The 19,092-nt window shown below is 44.2% G+C and overlaps 1 protein-coding gene across 2 annotated transcripts in view; it reads right to left on the reverse strand.

The window, feature by feature from the left end:
* The window catches only part of LOC140727546 (interferon-induced GTP-binding protein Mx-like), a 39,229-nt gene that overhangs the window by 11,039 nt on the left and 9,098 nt on the right, over positions 1-19,092 (reverse strand). For both annotated transcript variants that reach the window (XM_073045015.1, XM_073045016.1), the window contains exons 6-10: positions 15,148-15,302; positions 13,573-13,711; positions 5,806-6,004; positions 5,386-5,464; positions 3,661-3,783 (exon numbers count right to left, since the gene is read on the reverse strand). In XM_073045015.1, the coding sequence (XP_072901116.1) occupies positions 3,661-3,783; positions 5,386-5,464; positions 5,806-6,004; positions 13,573-13,711; positions 15,148-15,302 (695 nt within the window). The remainder of the gene's footprint in view (positions 1-3,660; positions 3,784-5,385; positions 5,465-5,805; positions 6,005-13,572; positions 13,712-15,147; positions 15,303-19,092) is intronic.

Consider the following 19,092-nt stretch of genomic DNA (forward strand, 5'->3'; position numbering starts at 1 on the left):
AAATCCACAGTAATACGCACACACACACACACACACACACACACACACACACACACACACACACACACACACACACACACACACACACACACACACAATGCTAGAGGAACTCAGGAGGTCAGGCAGCATTTGTGGAAGTGAATAAATAATTCAGAGAGCAGTGGAGATCACAGAGGGGGAGCAGTGAGAGGGTCTCAATGAACTCCAATCGAAGAGAAGATAAAACACATCATTGAGGAAAGCAGGGAGAGAGGATCTCGATGAACTCCTGGAGAGAAGACAGTAGAGATTGTAGAGGGGGACAGCAGTGAGAGAGGATCTCACTAAACTCCCCTCGAGAAGTTAGTGGAGATCACAGAGGGGAGCAGTCAGAGAGGGTTGCCCTGAACTTCAGTGGAAGAGAATATCACAGGCACCTCTGATGAAAAGTCTCAGCCTCAAATGTCGACTGCATATTTCTCTCTATAGATACTGTCTGTTGCATTTTGCCATTTGGATTAAATCATGGCACTCTCCAGCACTGAAAACACCACTTCACCATATTGTATTGATGGTCCATTGGTGAATCCATCCAAATAGTCCTAATCCTCCCAGCCTTCCTCTGAAGCTCCTTCGAATCCTCTTTCCCTTTGGAAATGGAGCTACTATTCTTGGTACTGCATTCCAGTTACAACATTGCTCCTGAATAGAAGTATTTCTTTCTGCTGCCTCTTCCTCTTCAGCCAGTCTCTGTGCTGCCCGGATAGCAAGTTTCACTCTATTTACTCAAACACGTCCACTGGTGCTTTGGAAAACCTCTATTCCAATTTCCACTTACGTAAGTTCTCCGCTTCATAGAAAACAACCCCACTTTCACCAGTTATTCCACACGACTGAGGTCATTCATTTGTAGTCACACCTGGCACATCACGTCCACATACCGTGACTTCGTACTCCAAGACCATAAGACATAGGAGCAGAATCAGGCCACTCAGCCCATTGATTTGTTCCATCATTTCATCATGACTGATCCCAGATCCCACTCAACCCCATACACCTGCCTTCTCGCCATATCCTTTGATGCCCTGACTGATCAGGAAATGATCAACTTCCACCTTAAATATACCCATTGGACTTGGCCTCCTCCGCAGTCTGTGGCAGAGCATTCCACAGATTCACCACTCTCTGGCTAAAAAAATTCCTCCTTACCTCTGTTCTAAAGGGTTGCCCCTCAATTTTGAGGCTATGCCCTCTAGTCTGGATACCCCCACCATAGGAAATATCCTCTCTACATCCACCCTTCGAGTCCTTTCAACATTCAATAGGTTTCAATGAGATTCCCCCTGCGTTCTTCTAAATTCCATTGAGTACAGGCCCAAAGCTGCCAAACACTCCTCATATGTTAACCCCTTCATTCCTGGAATCATCCTTGTGAATCTCCTCTGGACCCTCTCCAATAACAACACATCCTTTCTGAGGTATAGTGCCCAAAACTGTTGACAATACTCTGTAAGTGTGGCCTGACTAGTTTCTTATAAAACCTCAGCATTATCTGCTTGCTTTTATATTCTATTCCCCTTGAAATAAACGCCAACACTGCATTTGAGTCTTGCACAAGAAGTCCTAAGCCCCTCTGCACCTCTGATGTTTGAACCTTTCGCCTATTTAGAAATAGTCCGCGGTATTGTTCCTTTTACCAGAATGCATTGTCATACATTTCCCTACACTCTATTCCATCTGCCACTTTTTTGCCCATTCTTCCAATTTGGCCAAGTCCTTCAACAATTGCATTGCTTCCTCAGCACTGCCTCCCCCCCCCCCCCCCCCCACCACCTACGTTTGTATCATCCACATATTTTACCACAAAGCCATCAATTCCATTATCCAAATCATTTACAAACAACATGAAAAGTAGCGGTCCCAATACTGACCCCAGAGGAACACCACTAGTCACTGTCAGCCATACGGAAAAGGCTCCCCTTATTCCCACTCACTGTGTTATGGCTGTCGGCCATTCCACTAACCATGCCAGTATCTTTCCTGTAATGCCATATGATTTTATCTTGTTCTGCAGCCTCGTATGTGGCACTTTATTAAATACCTTCTGAAAATCCAAGTAAATGCCTCTCCTTTGTCCACTCTGCTTGTTATTTCCTCAAAGTACTCTAACAGATTTGTCATGCAAGATTTCCCTTTACATAAACCATCCTGACTTTGACTTATTTTATCATTAGTCTCAAAATACCCCGATACCTCATCCTTAATAAGAGACTCTAACACTTTCCCAACCACTGAGGTCAAAGCTAACTGGCCTATCATTTCCTTTCTTCTGAAAGAGTGGAGTGACATTTGTAATCTTCCAGTCCTCTAGGACCATGCCAGAATCAAGTGATTCTGGAAAGATCATGACCAATGCATCCACTATCTGTTCAGCAACCTCTCTCAGGAGGTTATGGAGTGTTATGCTTGGACGTGGACACAACACTGTAAAATAACTGAAAATCAAAGCACTATGGATGCTGAAAATCTGAAATTATAACAGAAAACGCTGATAACACTCAGCAGATCAGGCAACATCTATGGAAGCAGACAAAGAGCTATATTTGTTCTCTGAAAAAGGCTCTTTGGCCAAATATATTAACAGTATCTTTATCCACGGATGCTATCTGACCAGCTGAAGTTTTCCAGCACCTTCTGCTTCATTTCATTACTGAACAATATCTGACATCACCACCATCTTCTTCCCAATGCTAAAAGAAAAACATGCAGTGTAGATTACATTGTTGGTATAGTGCCTCTTAGTCCATTAGGGACAAAAATAATTTATCACAAATTAAATTACAAATGAGCTCACTGAGAGCCTACAGGCTGAGTCTTGAGAGAAGTTCTGAATGATTGCCTTCTGTTCCCTAGCTCTCCTGTCAGCCTGACTTCTATCAAATCAAAATGGCTCAAACATTTTTGTCACAAAGCTAAACTTTTTTTGGAGAAGATCCCTCAGTGAGTTCTCTATTGTGAAACACCCCGATTTCCTTGGCTACACAATTTAAGGAAAGACAATCTCTGGCCCCGCTAAACTCGTGAGATTGAGGCGCACTTGATCCCACCCCAAACCCCGGTTTGTGTGGATGCTGTGTCAATTGCTATTCCGTTACAAATTAATGCCATGAAACAACAGACAGTACACTGCATACGATTAAAGAAATTATATTTATGAATCTTAACTAAAGGGGTAGTAAAAAATAACAAAAAGAAAAGGGCCCATTCTAATTAAAGAGTCAAATCTACACAAGTTGGAGCTCATCTTGAACTTCTCTGTCATTCATGTGCTAGGCCCTTGGTCCATGTGAAAGCACACACCAGCTTCTGAACATCACTCGCAATCCATCTCGAATAAATGGGTCTCCCACCGATCGTACGCTACAACCGGTTCTCATCAGTGTCTTCTCTCTTCGTCTCCTCTCCAACAAAAGCACCAAGCCCATCCTTAGTGCACCTCACCAGAGAAACCTCCCCTTAATCTGACCATCCTAATTGGATGGCACACATTTCTCCTCATCTCTTATCTTCAACAGTAACCCAAACATAAGCTGAAAACCAGCAGCTCGCATAGAACACAAACTGAAATACATCCAGCATAACAGGAAAAAATATGAACCAGGACATTACAATTGTACTTACATCAATGAGGAAGGACATCTTTTCCTCATCATCCACAGGCACTCTCCATCCAAGCCTCTGCAATTCCTTATTGGTATCTGCAATTTTGTGCTGAATTTCATTCTGAATTGTTGGTAAAGTTCTCTTCATTGTGGAGAGAAGTTGAGAACATGTTATTATACGCTACAAAACTGTCTTGAGCAGGCAGAGTTTTCCCCCACTGCCCCTCTCTAATTGAAGAATTGCTTCTAAAACCTATTTACCTCTCCCAGGCAGCATTGATTTCGCCTTTTTTTGGAAACAAATTTTTATTTATTTAGCACAGGGTTTCCTAACCTTGGATCCACAGACCTCCTGCTTAATGGTATTGGTCCATGGCATAAAAAAAAGTTGGGATCCCCTGGCTTAGAAATACAGAACGGAATACATCCTTCCAACCCATCATGCCTCACTGCTTAGCAACCTCCAATAACCCCGATTTAACCCTAACCTAATCACAAGACAATTTACAATGACCAATTAACCTACCTGGTACGTCTTTGGCCTGTGGGAAGAAAGTGGAGCACTAGGGGAAACCGTGCATTCCATGGGGAAGACGTACAGAGACTCCTTACAGAGGATGCTGGGATTGAACTCTGAATACTGTCACAGAATAAAAATGTGTGTGTGTGCGTATCTATCTAGATATATATGTATAGAGCCAACAGTTCCCAGCAGTCTGTAGACAAACACATGCAATCCAACTTGTCATTCCATTGATGTAACACTGGAGGGCAGCACTGACAGGAGAGACCAACCTCCAACCCAGTATGGAAGCTATGCCTCCGGCATCTCCTCTCCTGGATACCCAGCAGGCAAGCCCGTGGATTGCGGCCTAGTCATCACTACAAACAAAGCCACACAACTTACAGGCTGGCTGTCGCATCTTACACTATCAATGTCCAACAGGGTTCTGTGATTGCAAGAGAAATGTCTAAGACAGTCACCCGCGGTTACTCTGCACGCTGCTTTCACGCACCAAATACTTCCTGTAGCAGACAGCAACACAGTCTTCACCGAGTCCAGCTCCTCCACCAACAAGCAGCTCACTGATGGGGTAGCCTGCAGTACCCGAAGTTCCTGGAGTCCAGCATTGTCTTGCAATCGTAAGAAAGACATTTTTAAAAGAGAAAAGAACTCCTTTGTTTGGCCCCCGGAGCACACCACCATCTTACCAGAAGAGGATCAGAGGACATTGTGCCATTTGCTGAACGAGCTGCTTGCTGCGCTGTTTTTCAGGGTTTTACAGCTACTCCGAGTATAATACAGAGGTTTATACTACATACCCTCCAAGAAGACCACAACCTTGGATTGGAGGCTTGCATACCTCAATGACCCAGAGAGCAGTGTTGGCTGGAGTCAGGGCTTTATGCTTTGCCTCTTGGTAGGGTCACCCATGCCAAACAGGTCAAAGGGTAGGGGACAGACGAATAGTGGTCTACCAAGCTCCAGGTCTGGGCATTCAGCTCAGGGCCAACAACCCTGACTGGTAAAACAAAATTGTTACGGAAACAGCAATGAAGATCCCTTCTACATCTGAGTGCGATGGATTCCTGAGTCTTGCATGACTGACAGTAGAGAAAACTGAGAGGAAGCTACTGACATGATGAAGGAAGCCCTGACCACTGCCAGAGATGGAAGAGCTAAACGCCAGCAGTGTAACAGGCAGTAAGTTCAGTATACTGGATGAAATAAAGAGTCACTCACCTGAATGTGCATCACCAATTCTTTCGACAATCTAGCAGCCACACACTGTATTGTCGCCGCATTATCGTCCAAGAGTGTTCTAAGAAAAAACAAGAAGGTAAGAGAAAAACATCACATCTGGATTCCTGTGACCACTTAGGTGAGATCATAAAGTCTGCAGATCCTGCAAATCCAAAGCAACCCACAGAAAATGCTGGAAGAACTCAGCAGGTCAGGCAGCATCTGTGGAAATTAATAATGTTCATCTTCTGGGCTGAGATCCTTCCTTATTAATTAGTTAATCATTCTTCAACCCACAGTTGCCGACTACAAAGACAAGATGTGTGCTTTAATATTCAATATTCTTTGTAATCTTCCCTATTGAAACAATAACAATGAAAATATGATGACAAAGGAACAATAACAACCATTTTGTCTTACCTGAAAACCTTATTTTGCTTGAAAAAAGCTTTCTCACTCTCTAAAGCCTTAGCCAGTGTCAAATTGTCATTAATATCCTGTTGTCCACGGCATTTCACAACCATATAACCTTTCTTCAAAGTAACAACCTCGTTATTCACCAGTTTAAGGATGTTTATTTCTGTTCCCTTGTCAACCAGGTCAGGTTTAGTCAATATACCTGCATATGAAAAAGACAGCAAGACTTCTGTTAAAAGCAGCAGAGTCGTGGAATGGCAGAGAAAGGCAGTTTGTCCTATCAGGCCAATTCCTGAATGATGTCTATATTTCTACACATCAAATCCTACGCCCTTGGATCTTCCATCGCCACTGAGTGGATCCTAGTTTAGAGTTGATTCTGGGTGTATACCTTCATGTGGATTTAACGTACTTCTGACCAACATCAAACTATTTTCAGGATTCTGATTGGATGTTAGTTCAACAAGCAGCACATTAGCTACACACGCAGTATAGTGCAGTGATTAGCAAATGCTCTTGCAACTCAGGGCATTGGAGTTTGGAGTTCAATGTCAACCGTATGGATTTTGTACATTCTCCCTGTGAATGCATGGATTTCCTCCCACATCCCAAAGACATTCCAGTTAGTAGGGTAACTGGTCATTGTAAATTGTTCTGTGATTAGGCTAGGGTTAATAGGTGGGTTGCCAGGTGGTGTGACACGTTGGGCCAGAAAGGCCTGTTCAGTAATGTATCTCTAACTTATATATACTTCGCAACTCCCTTGTCCATTCATCACTCCCCACTGGTCTTCCTCCTGGCACTTATCCTTGCAAGCGGAACAAGTGCTACACCTGCCCCTACACCTCCTCCCTCACTACCATTCAAGGTTACAAATAATCCTTCCAGGTGGGGCAACACTTCACCTGTGAGTCTGTTGGGTTTATGTACCATGTCCGGTGTTTCCAGTGTGGCCTCCTGTATATCGGGGAGACCCGATGTAGATTGGGAGACTGCTTCACCGAGCACCTACACTCCTTTCTCCAAACAAGCGGGATCTCCCAGTGATCATCCATTTTAATTCCACTTCCCATTCCCATTCTGATACGTCAATCAATGGCCTCCTCTACTGTCGCAATGAGGCCACACTCAGACTGGAAGAACAAGGCCTTATATTCCGTATCGGTAGCCTCCAACCTGATGGCATGACTTCTCAAACTTCTGGTAATGCTCCCCCGCCCTCTCCTTCACCATTCCCCGTCCCCTTTTCCCTCTCTCACCTTATCTCCTTGCCTGCCCATTGCCTCCCTCTGGTGCTCCTCCCCCACCCCCTTTTCTTTCTTCCATGGCCTTCTGTCCTCTCCTATTCGATTCCCCCTTCTCCAGCCCTGTATCTTTCACCGATCAACTTTCCAGCTACTTACTTCATCCCTCCCTCTCCAGGTTTCACCTATCACCTTGTAGTTCCCTCTCCCCTTTCCCACCTTTTAAATATACTCCTATTCTTTTTTTCTCCAATCCTGCCAAAGCATCTCAGCCTGAAACGTCGACTGTTTACTCTTTTCCATAGATGCTGCCTGAACTGTTGAGTTCCTCCAGCATTTTGTGTGCGTTGCTTTGGATTTCCAGCATCTGCAGATTCTCTCTTGCTTGTGACTGTACCACCTTGACCACTTTTGCTGGCAGCTCATTCAAGGATACACACTACCCTCTGTGTAAAGAAGTTGCCCTTCATGTGTCCTGTGAACGTTTCCCCTTTTACCTTAAACCTACACCTTCTAGTTTTTGATGGCCTTTCCATGGACTGTGTGTCTTCACCCAATATACACCTCTAACATCATCTGAAGTGAAGGGGAAAGATGACAATACACGGCCTATCAAGCAGAAAGAGAAATGCTGAGTTGAATGTTAAAGGTTCACAAGGTTACATCAGAACTTGAGGAAAAACGGGAAAATGCTGTCTTCTGGCAGGATTGCTGCCAGTACTACGTGATAGTGATGGTAAGAATTGGAGGAGATGGCAGTTGAATGCATGGCTGAGGAGTTGTTGCAGGGCACAGGGTTTTAGGTTTTTGGATCATTGGGATCTCTTCTGGAGAAGGTGGGACCTGTACAGATTGGATGGGTTGCACCTGAACTCGAGGGGGAGCAATATCCTTGCAAGTAGGTTTGCTAGCATGGTTCAGGAGGGTTTAAACTGATTTGCAAGGGGGATGGGACCCAGAGTGATAGAGCAGTGAAAGAAGTGCATGGAGTAAAGCCAGATGTAACATATAGAGAGGCTTTGATGAAAAAGAAGCAGAATAAAGGGTGAACAGGTAGTAAGGTAGAAGGGCTAAAGTGTATGTACTTCAATGCAAGAAGCATCAGGAACAAAGGCGATGAACTGAGAGCTTGGATACATACATGGAATTATGATGTAGTGGCCATTACGGAGACTTGGCTGGCACCAGGGCAGGAATGGATTCTCAATATTCCTGGATTTCAGTGCTTTAAAAGGGATGGGGGGGGAGGGGAGGAGGGGTGGTATTACTAGTCAGGGATACTATTACAGCTACAGAAAGGGTGGATAATGTAGCAAAATCCTCTTTTGAGTCAGTATGGGTAGAAGTCAGGAACAGGAAGGGAGCAGTTACTCTACTGGGGGTATTCTATAGGCCCCCTGGTAGCAGCAGAGATACCGAGGAGCAGATTGGGAGGCAGATTTTGGAAAGGTGCAAAAATAACAGGGTTGTTATCATGGGTGACTTTAACTTCCCTAATATTGATTGGCACTTGATTAGTTCCAAGGGTTTAGATGGGGCAGAATTTGTTAAGTGTGTCCAGGATGGATTCCTGTCACAGTATGTTGACAGGCCGACTAGGGGGAATGCCATACTAGATCTAGTATTAGGTAATGAACCGGGTCAGGTCACAGGTCTGTCAGTGAGTGAGCATCTGGGGGACAGTGATCACCGCTCCCTGACCTTTAGCATTATCATGGAAAAGGATAGAATCAGAGAGGACAGGAAAATTTTTAATTGGGGAAGGGCAAATTATGAGGCTATAAGGCTAGAACTTGCGGGTGTGAATTGGGATGATGTTTTTGCAGGGAAATGTACTATGGACATGTGGTCTATGTTTAGGGATATCTTGCAGGATGTTAGGGATAAATTTGTCCTGGTGAGGAAGATAAAGAATGGTAGGGTGAAGGAACCATGGGTGACAAGTGAAGTGGAAAATCTAGTCAGGTGGAAGAAGGCAGCATACATGAGGTTTAGGAAGCAAGGATCAGATGAGTCTATTGAGGAATATAAGGTAGCAAGAAAGGAGCTTATGAAGGGGCTGAGGAGAGCAAGAAGGGGCATGAGAAGGCCTTGGCGAGTAGGGTAAAGGAAAACCCCAAGGCATTCTTCAATTATGTGAAGAACAAAAGGATAATAGGAGTAAAGGTAGGACCGATTAGAGATAAAAGTGGGAAGATGTGCCTGGAGGCTGAGGAAGTGAGCGAGGTCCTCAATGAATAATTCACCAATGAGAGGGAACTTGATGACGGTGAGGACAATATGAGTGAGGTTGATATTCTGGAGCATGTTGATATTAAGGGAGAGGAGGTGTTGGAGTTGTTAAAATACATTAGGACATTTAAGTTCCCGGGGCCTGACGAAATATTCCCCAGGCTACTCCACAAGGCAAGGGAAGAGATTGCTGAGCCTCTGGCTATCTTTATGTCCTCATTGTCCACAGGAATGGTACCGGAGGATTGGAGGGAGGCGAATGTTGTCCCCTTGTTCAAAAAAGGTAGTAGGGATAGTTTGGGTAATTATAGACCTGTGAGCCTTACGTCTGTGGTGGGAAAGCTGTTGGAAAAGATTCTTAGAGATAGGATCTATGGGCATTTAGAGAATCATGGTCTGATCTGGGACAGTCAGCATGGCTTGGTGAAGGGCAGATCATACCTAACAAGCCTGATAGGGTTCTTTGAGGAGGTGACCAGGCATATAGATGAGGGTAGTGCAGTGGATGTGATCTACATGGATTTTAGTAAGGCATTTGACAAGGTTCCACACGGTAGGCTTATTCAGAAAGTCAGAAGGCATGGGTTGTGGTGGAGGGAGTACATTCAGATTGAAGGGTTGTGACTAGTGGTGTCCCACAAGGATCTGTTCTGGGACCTCTACTTTTCGTGATTTTTATTAACGACCTGGATTTCGGGGTAGAAGGGTGGGTTGGCAAGTTTGCAGACGACACAAAGGTTAGTGGTGTTGTAGATAGTGCAGAGGATTGTCGAAGATTGCAGAGAGACATTGATAGGATGCAGAAGTGGGCTGAGCAGTGGCAGATGGAGTTCAACCCGAAGAAGTGTGAGGTGGTACACTTTGGAAGGACAAACTCCAAGGCAGAGTACAAAGTAAATGGCAGCATACTTGGTAGTGTGGAGAAGCAGAGGAATCTGGGGGTACATGTTGCTCACAAATAGATAGGGTAGTTAAGAAAGCTTATGGGGTGTTAGCTTTCATAAGTCGAGGAATAGAGTTTAAGAGACGTGATGTAATGATGCAGCTCTATAAAACTCTAGTTAGGCCACACTTGGAGTACTGTGTCCAGTTCTGGTTGCATCACTATAGGAAGGATGTGGAAGCATTGGAAAGGGTACAGAGGAGATTTATCAGGATGCTGCCTGGTTTAGAGAGTATGGATTATGATCAGAGATTAAGGGAGCTAGGGCTTTACTCTTTGGAGAGAAGGAGGATGAGAGGAGACATGATAGAGGTGTACAAGATATTAAGAGGAATAGACAGAGTGGACAGCCAGCGCCTCTTCCCCAGGGCACCACTGCTCAGTACAAGAGGACATGGCTTTAAGTTAAGGGGAGGGAAGTTCAAGGGGGATATTAGAGGAAGGTTTTTCACTCAGATAGTGGTAGGTGTGTGGAATGCACTGCCTGAGTCAGTGGTGGAGGCAGATACACTAGTGAAGTTTAAGAGACTACTAGACAGATATATGGAGGAATTTAAGGTGAGGGTCAGCACAACATTGTGAGCCGAAGGGCCTATAATGTGCTGTACTATTCTATGTTCTATGTTCTAAAAACGAGAAAACGCTGTCTTTGACCTCCTAGATACTTCCAATGAAGCCCAATACAAACTGGAGGCTCAGCTCTCAGGCCTCCATATTGAATTCATTTATTCCATGTAGATAGTCTTCCAAGATATAAAGTCATCCATTAGTCACAGCATGGAAACAGGCCCTGTACCCCAACTCCTCTTTCCAACTATGAAGCCTTCCTGAGCTAGTCCCATTTGCCTGCAAACCACCCATAACCTTTTCCAATCTATGCACTGCCGAAATGTCTTTTAAACACTGCAATTGCCAGCGGAGAGCTGGCAGCTTGATCCATACTCCCAACACCGTCTGTGTGAAAAGCTTGCTTGTCAGGTCCCCGTTAAATCGTCTTTCTTTTCCTGAATCCTTGGCACTCTAGGTTTAGACTCCCCTGCCCTGGGGAAAATGACTGTGATCCCTCACCTTATCGATCACATGCCTCTCGTGAGTTTGTATACCCGCATCAGGTTACCCCTCAGCTTCCTACATTACAGGCCTATCCACTCTCTCATTATAACCAAAGCCAAGCAGCCCCAGCAAAACAAAAGCACAAAAATTTGGCAGAGGCTGGAAAACCAAAGCAACATATTCATAAATGCTGGAGGAGCTCAGCAGGTCAGGCAGCATTCATGAAAGAGTTGACGTTTCCAGTCGAGACCTTCTCCCCACTTTCTTTCCAGTCCTGAAAGGTCTTGGCCTGAAATGTCAACTGTTTGTTCATTTTCATCGATGCTGATGGCCCCAGCAAAATCCTTGTGATGATATGAACTCCGTGATTCCCTCCCTACAGATGTTGCCTGTATACTTCCAAAGTTCAGATTATCAGCATATTGTTGTTTTCTGTTTCTCATTCATCACCCTCCAGAAAGATCAACAATGATCTATTAACTAAACTGCACTCAAAGCAATTCCCTCAAGAGGACCACAAACTTGTCATTGGGTTTGGAGGCTTGCGTGCCTCAATGACCCAGAGAGCAGTGTTGGCTGGAGTCGGGCCTTTATGCTTTGGCTCTTGATAGGGTCACCCATGCTAAACAGGTCAAAGGGTACAAGCCAGACTAAGGGTGTTCTCCAGGTTCGGAGGTCAACTCAGGGCTAACAACCCTGAATGGTAAAACAAAATTGTTACGGAAATAGCAATGAGGAATCCTTCTACATCTGTGTGTGGCAGTATGGACTGACGGAGATGGAGGACCTTCATTGCTGCCTTAAATGCCAGTGCATAATGGGTAGTAATTACCCCAAGCAATTGTGTCTCACAGCACGAGGAACATGAGATCTTAACCTTGTATGCTGTCTGTGTGGAGTCTGCATGTTTTTCATGTGACAGGGAGATTTCCCACTGCAAATTCCATGCGAACAGAACTGATGCTTGGACCCTGGAGCTGTGAGACAGCAGCACCAACTACTCTGCCACCACGGAATTATCAGCTTGAAGTCGGCCAATACCAGATAGTCAAATGCAATTGATTCATGATAGGAGATTCCCTTTGTTTTCCCATCCTTTCCTCCTTTCTGTGCCTTAAAACATGCTTGTTCTCTCACTTTTTCTCTATTCTGAAGAAAGAAACATAGAAACATAGAAAATAGGTGCAGGAGTAGGCCATTTGGCCCTTCAAGCCTGCACCGCCATTCAGTATGATCATGGCTGATCATCCAACTCAGAACCCTGTACCTGCTTTCGCTCCATCCCCCCGATCCCTTTAGCCACAAGGGCCATATCTAACTCCCGCTTAAGTATAGCCAATGAACTGGCCTCAACTGTTCCCTGTGGCAGAGAATTCCACAGATTCACCACTCTCTGTGTGAAGAAGTTTCCCCTCATCTCACTCCGAAAAGGCTTCCCCTTTATCCTTAAACTGTGACCCCTCATTCTGGACTTCCCCAACATCAGGAACAATCTTCCTGCATCTAGCCTGTCCAATCCCTTTAGAATTTTATACGTTTCAATAAGATCTCCCCTCAATCTTCTAAATTCCAGTGAGTATAAGCCCAGTCGATCTAGTCTTTCTTCATATGAAAGTCCTGCCATCCCAGGAATCAATCTGGTGAACCTTCTTTGTACTCCCTCTATGGCAAGAATGTCTTTCCTCAGATTAGGGGACCAAAACTGCACACAATACTCCAGGTGTGGTCTCACCAAGACCTTGTACAACTGCAGTAGAAGATTGACCTGCAACATTCACTGACCTGACCTGCTGAGTACATTAACAATTTTCTGTTTTAATTCCAGGGGAAAGAAATCATCCAGTAATGTTTATGTTCTTTTCAGAACATCCAGATCTCTTTACAGCTAATGAAAGGCTTTGGATACAATAATAGTAAACATGGTAACCTACTCACACACACACACTAAACACCAACATCAGAGAAATTATTACATGTCTGCAATACTAGCCCTTCCATCCACAACCTACTTTCTTAGCTTCACCAATGGCCTTTGTACTTTCAACCATATCTTCTTGTCCTCGGACATTTCCTTGTACAATCTCTCCGTCACTCATTTCACCTTTAAGAGATCCACAGAACCTACTTCCATGATCTAAGAACTCATTATAAGACTCACTGTCAAATGTTCTTTGATGAAGTTCTATGATAATGTCTTAAGGGAACATAAATAGCTGTTGCAAACCCTTGATGTTTAATCGGAGGTTTGGTGCACTATTAATACAGCAACCTTCTAAAAGTGAGAAACTTTTTCCTTACCCAGTGTTCTTTCTCCTGTAGGGTCAACTTCCTGGGCCATTTTCAAGGCCTCTGTGGTCGCTATGTCAATGTTACATGGTATGACAACAAGGTTAATGGTCTTATCCTCCTTAATGTAGGAGCCAATTAGCTGCTTGATCTGAACGAAGAATGAGGAAACTTAATTCATTCAACAAATTGATTGATTGATTGATTTAATATTTACAATTTTTCTCCATCTCTTTAAACTCAAATGCAACAGTCAATGTGCTCACAGCAAAGAAGATGTTCAACAATATGATTTGTTATCTTTCAATGTTAGTTGGCATATTGGAAATTTTTTTCTGGTTCCTGTCCAGATTGGGACCAGTTGGATTCAGCTGGAATGATCTGAAGAAGGCACTCCTAATGAAACACTAACAGCTCACTTCTGGACAGAAGGAGAAGATGTCACCATTTTGGGATAAATTGTGTAGCTGAAATGTAAACAACATCTTCAGAAAGGACCTAAAAGTGCAGAGCACGTGACATAGAAAATCAATATCAGAACAGCAGATAGATGAAGTGAACAGTTAACAAAAGGGGTAGTAATTCCCGACGTAGATTGTGAAATTGCTTTGCCAAGCCCCTTTGCTCCATCTGCCACAAAAAGCAGCATCTCCTGGTGGCCACCCATTTCAATTCTACTTCCCATTTCCATTCAAACGTGGCCTCCTCTACTGCCACAATGAGGCCACATTCAGGTTGGAGGAGAAATAACTTATATTCCACCTAGGTAGCATCCAACCTGATGGCATGAACATCGATTTGATGAACTTCTGGTAATTCCCCCGTCCACCTTCACCACTCCCTATTCCTGTGTCCCTCTCTCACCTTATCTCCCATCAACTCTCTCTGGTGCTCCTCCTTCCCTTTCTTGCATGGTCTTCTATCCTCTCCTATCAGATTCTCCTTTCTCCAGCCCCTTATTTCTTTTATCAATCAACTTCCCAGCTCGTAACTTCACCCCCACCCCCTCACCCAGTTTCACCTATCACCTTGTACTTATTCCTCCCATCCCTCCCCACCTTCTTACTCTGACTTTTCCCCTTCCTTTCCTATCCTGATGAAGGGTCTCAGCCCGAAATGTCAACTGTTCACTCTTTTCCGTAAATGCTGCCTGGCCTGCTGAGTCCCTTCAGCATTTGGTGTGCTGGCTTTGGATTTCCGGTACCTGCAGAATTTCTTCATATTTGTATTCACTGTTTCCCCAGTTGCTTGCTGGCTTCTGAGAACTTCCAGCATTGTCCATTTGAGAGAAGAAAAGATCAAGGGGGCAAGACATAAAGTGAAAAACAAGAGAAATGTAGAGACAGCAGACAAGAGGAACAGAGAGAGATGACTAGTAGGAGTGAAAGAAGAGGAACAAAATGTGAAGAAGACAAGTTTCACCTGAAACACAAGGATGAGTGGGAAGAAAGAATAACAGATATGTTCAGGTATGAAAGAAACGCTCCCTTTAATTTGCCGTAAATAGAAACTTCAGTAGCTGACTCAGATCCAAAGATTACATTATCACATAATAATTTCCTACCGCACAGTCAGTTTCTGTCTTACTTGGTCTCCAATATCCCGTGGCTGGTTACCAACAGCAACCCTAGTGATGCCTGGAAGGTCGATTAACGTGAGGTCGGGGACGTTGTCAGACTCCACCTCTAGACTGATGAGCTCGGAGCTGATTCCCTGGTCCGCGCCAGCCATGGTGTTCTGAGCTGTGACCCAAACAAACCCATTATCAATGTCGCTGCACAACTACAAGGATTCTGCAAAGAAACACATCGCTGTGGTGGCAACCTCACCAGACAAGTAAAAAAGAGGCAGTCACAACGTGAAGGCCTGAATTCAAGTCCTGCTGGGACAGCTGTGGAGTTCAAAAGGAGACAATTAAGTAAACCAGGAATCAAGTGTCTGGTTAAGCCTCATTTATTAGGGGAAGGGTAGCCCAGGTCTGACCTTTAAAGCAACATGCAATCACACACCAGGGAAAAGGCCCTTTGGCCCACAAAATGAAAGCTGGATAACTCAGGGTTGTTTTCTCTGGAATAGCAGAGGCTGCAGGGAGCCCTAATGTCAGTTTATAAAATTACAGGAGTCAAAAATGAACAATTAGTATCTTTATCTCAGGATCAGAAAGATTCATACTAGAGGATATGCTTTTAAGGTGAGAAGGGGTAAGTTCAAAGGAGATGGGTGGGTCAAGTATTTTATTTTACACAAAGAGTGCAGGGTTCACAGAATGCGGTGCCTGGGATGGTGGTGCAGGCAAACATGATAAAGGTGTTTAAGATGATCTTAGATAGGCAAGTGACTATGTTGAGAATGTTGAAATATGGACCAAGTGTCGACAGAAGGGATTTAACGTCATTAGATTCAACTGTTTGGCACAATATCGCGGTTGGAATGGTCTGTTTGTGTGCTGTACTGTTCTCTGTTCTCTGACTCCATGCTGACCATCAGTTACCAGTTTACATTTACTTTATCATCCTCACATTGCATAGAACACTTCTGCACAGTACCAACCCTTTGAGCCACAATGGTGTGCCGATCTTTTAACCCACTCCAAGATCAACCTAACCCTTCCCTCCCACAGAGTCCTCCATTTTTCTTTCACCCATGTGCCTACTAGTTTCTTAAATGCCCCTGGTGTATCTGCCTCAACCACCACACTTGGAAGGGCATTCCATGAAACCATCACACTGTGTAAACACCCCCACCCACCCTAAAATAATGTCCTTTTGTATTAGCAATTACCTGGGATAAAAGGCACTGGCTGTCCACTCCATCAACACCTCTTTTCATCTTATACGCCTGAGGCTCAGAATCAGAATCAGCTTTCCTATCACTGACATATCTCATGAAATATGTTGTTTTGCAATGTGTGTCCCATCGCTGAACTGATCCCACAACCTACGGGCTCAGTTTCAAGGACACTTCATCACATATTCTCAATATTTGTTGCTAATTTATTCATCATTATTACTTGCTTATTTTTCTAGTTACCCAGTTTGTTGTCTTCTGCACACTGTCTGAATGCCCAGTTGGTTTCACTAACTCTATTATGGTTATTATTAGATTATCGATTTATTGAAGAAAATTAACCTGCAAGATAATTAGTCTCAGGTTTGTATAAGGTAGAACATAGACAACATAGTAAACCTACAGCACAATACAGGCCCTTCAGCCCACAAAGCTGTGCTGAACATGTCCCTACCTTAGAAATTACCTGGGGTTACCCTTAGCCCTCTATTTTTCTGAGCTCCATGTACCTGTCCAGGAGTCTCTTAAAAGACCCTATCATATCTGCCTCCACCACCGTTGCCAGCCCCCCATTCCACGCACTCACCACTCTCTGCATAAAAAACTTACCCCTGACATCTCCTCTGTACCTACTTCCAAGCACCTTAATACTGTGCCCTCTTGTGTTAGCCATTTCAGCCCTAGGAAAAAGCCTCTGATTATCCACACAATCAATGCCTCTTATCACCTTGTACACCTCTATCAGGTCACCTCTCATCCTCTATCGCTCCAAGGAAAAAAGGTCGAGTTCACTCAACCTATTCTCATAAGGCATGCTCCCCAATCCAGGCAACATCCTTGTAAATGCAAACATGAGGAAATCTGCAGATGCTGGAAATACAGGAAACACACACAAAACGCTGGTGGAACGCAGCAGGCCAGGCAGCATCTATAAGAAGAAGTACAGTCGACGTTTCGGGCCAAGACCCTTCATCCTGACGAAACGTCAACTGTACTTCTTCCTATAAATGCTGCCTGGCCTGCTGCGTTCCACCAGCGTTTTGTGAACATCCTTGTAAATCTCCTCTGCACCCTTTCTATGGTTTCCACATCCTTTCTGTACTGAGGCGACCAGAACTGAGCACAATACTCCAAGTGGGGTCTGACCAAGGTCCTATATAGCTGCAACATTACCTCTCAGCTTCTGAGCTCAATCCAATGATTGAGAAGGCCAATGCACCATATGCCTTCTTAACCACTGAGTCAACCTATGCAGCAGCTTTGAGTGTCCTATGGACTCGGACCCCAAGATCCCTCTGATCTTCCACACTGCCAAGAGTCTTACCATTAATACTATATTCTGCCATCATATTTGACCTACCAAAATGAACACCCTCACACTTATCTGGGTTCACCTCCATCTGCCACTTCTCAGCCCAGTTTTACATTCTATCAATGTCCCGCTGTAACCTCTGATAGCCTTCCACACTATCCACAATACCCCCAACTTCTGTGTCATCAGCTAATTTACTAACCCATCCCTCCACTTCCTCATCCAGATCATTTATAAAAATCATGAGGAGTAGGGGTCCCAGAACAGATCCCTGAGGCACACCACTGGTCACCGACCTCCATGCAGAATATGACCCATCTACAACCATTCTTTACCTTCTGTCAAATGCCTTGCTGAAATCCATATACACTACATCTACTGCTGTACCTCCATCAATGTGTTTAGTCATATCCTCAAAAAATTCTATCAGGCTCGTAAGGCACAACCTGCCTTTCATAAAGCCATTTTGACTATTCCTAATCATATTATGCTTTTCCAGATGTTCATAAATCCTGCCTCTCAGGATCTTCTCCATCAGCTTACCAACCACTGAAGTAAGACTCACTGGTCTATAATTTCCTGGGCTATCTCTACTCCCCTTCTTGAATAATGGAACAACATCCGCAACCCTCCAATCCTCCGAAACCTCTCCCATCCCCACTGATGATGCAAAGATCAATGCCAGAGGCTCAGCAATCTCCTTCCTCGCCTCCTACAGTAGCCTCGGGTACATCTCGTCCGGTCCTGGTGATTTATCCAACTTGATGCTTTCCAAAAGCTCCAGCACATCCTCTTTCTTAATGTGTATATGCTCAAGCTTGTCAGTCTGCTGCAAGTCATCACTACAATCATCAAGAGCCTACTCCATAGTGAATACTGAAGCAAAGTATTCATTAAGCACCTCTGCCATCTCCTTTGGTTCCATACACACTTTTCCACTGTCATACTTGTTTGGTCCTATTCTCTCACATCTTATACTCTTGCTCTTCACATGTTTGTAGAATGCCTTAGAGTTTTCCTTAATCCCACCCGTCAAGGCCTTCTCATGGCCTCTTCTGGTTCCCCTAATTTCTTTCTTAAGCTTCTAGATCTCTATCATTACCTAGTTTTTTGAACCTTTCATATGCCCTTCTTTTCTTCTTGACTAGATTTACAACAGCCTTTGTACACCATGGTTCCTGTACCCTACCATCCTTTCCCTGTCTCATTGGAACATACCTATGCAGAACTCCACGCAAATTTCCACTGAACGTTTGCCACTTTTTTTTCCATACATTTCCCTGAAAATATCTGTTCCCAATTTATGCTTCCAAGTTCCTGCCTGATAGTTTCATATTTCCCCTTACTCCAATTAAATACTTTCCTAACTTGTCTTTTCCTATCTCTCTCCAATGCTGTGGTAAAGGAGATAGAATTGTGATCACTATCTCCAA

The sequence above is a fragment of the Hemitrygon akajei genome, chromosome 5, assembly GCF_048418815.1.
Source record: "Hemitrygon akajei chromosome 5, sHemAka1.3, whole genome shotgun sequence".
NCBI lineage: Eukaryota > Metazoa > Chordata > Chondrichthyes > Myliobatiformes > Dasyatidae > Hemitrygon > Hemitrygon akajei.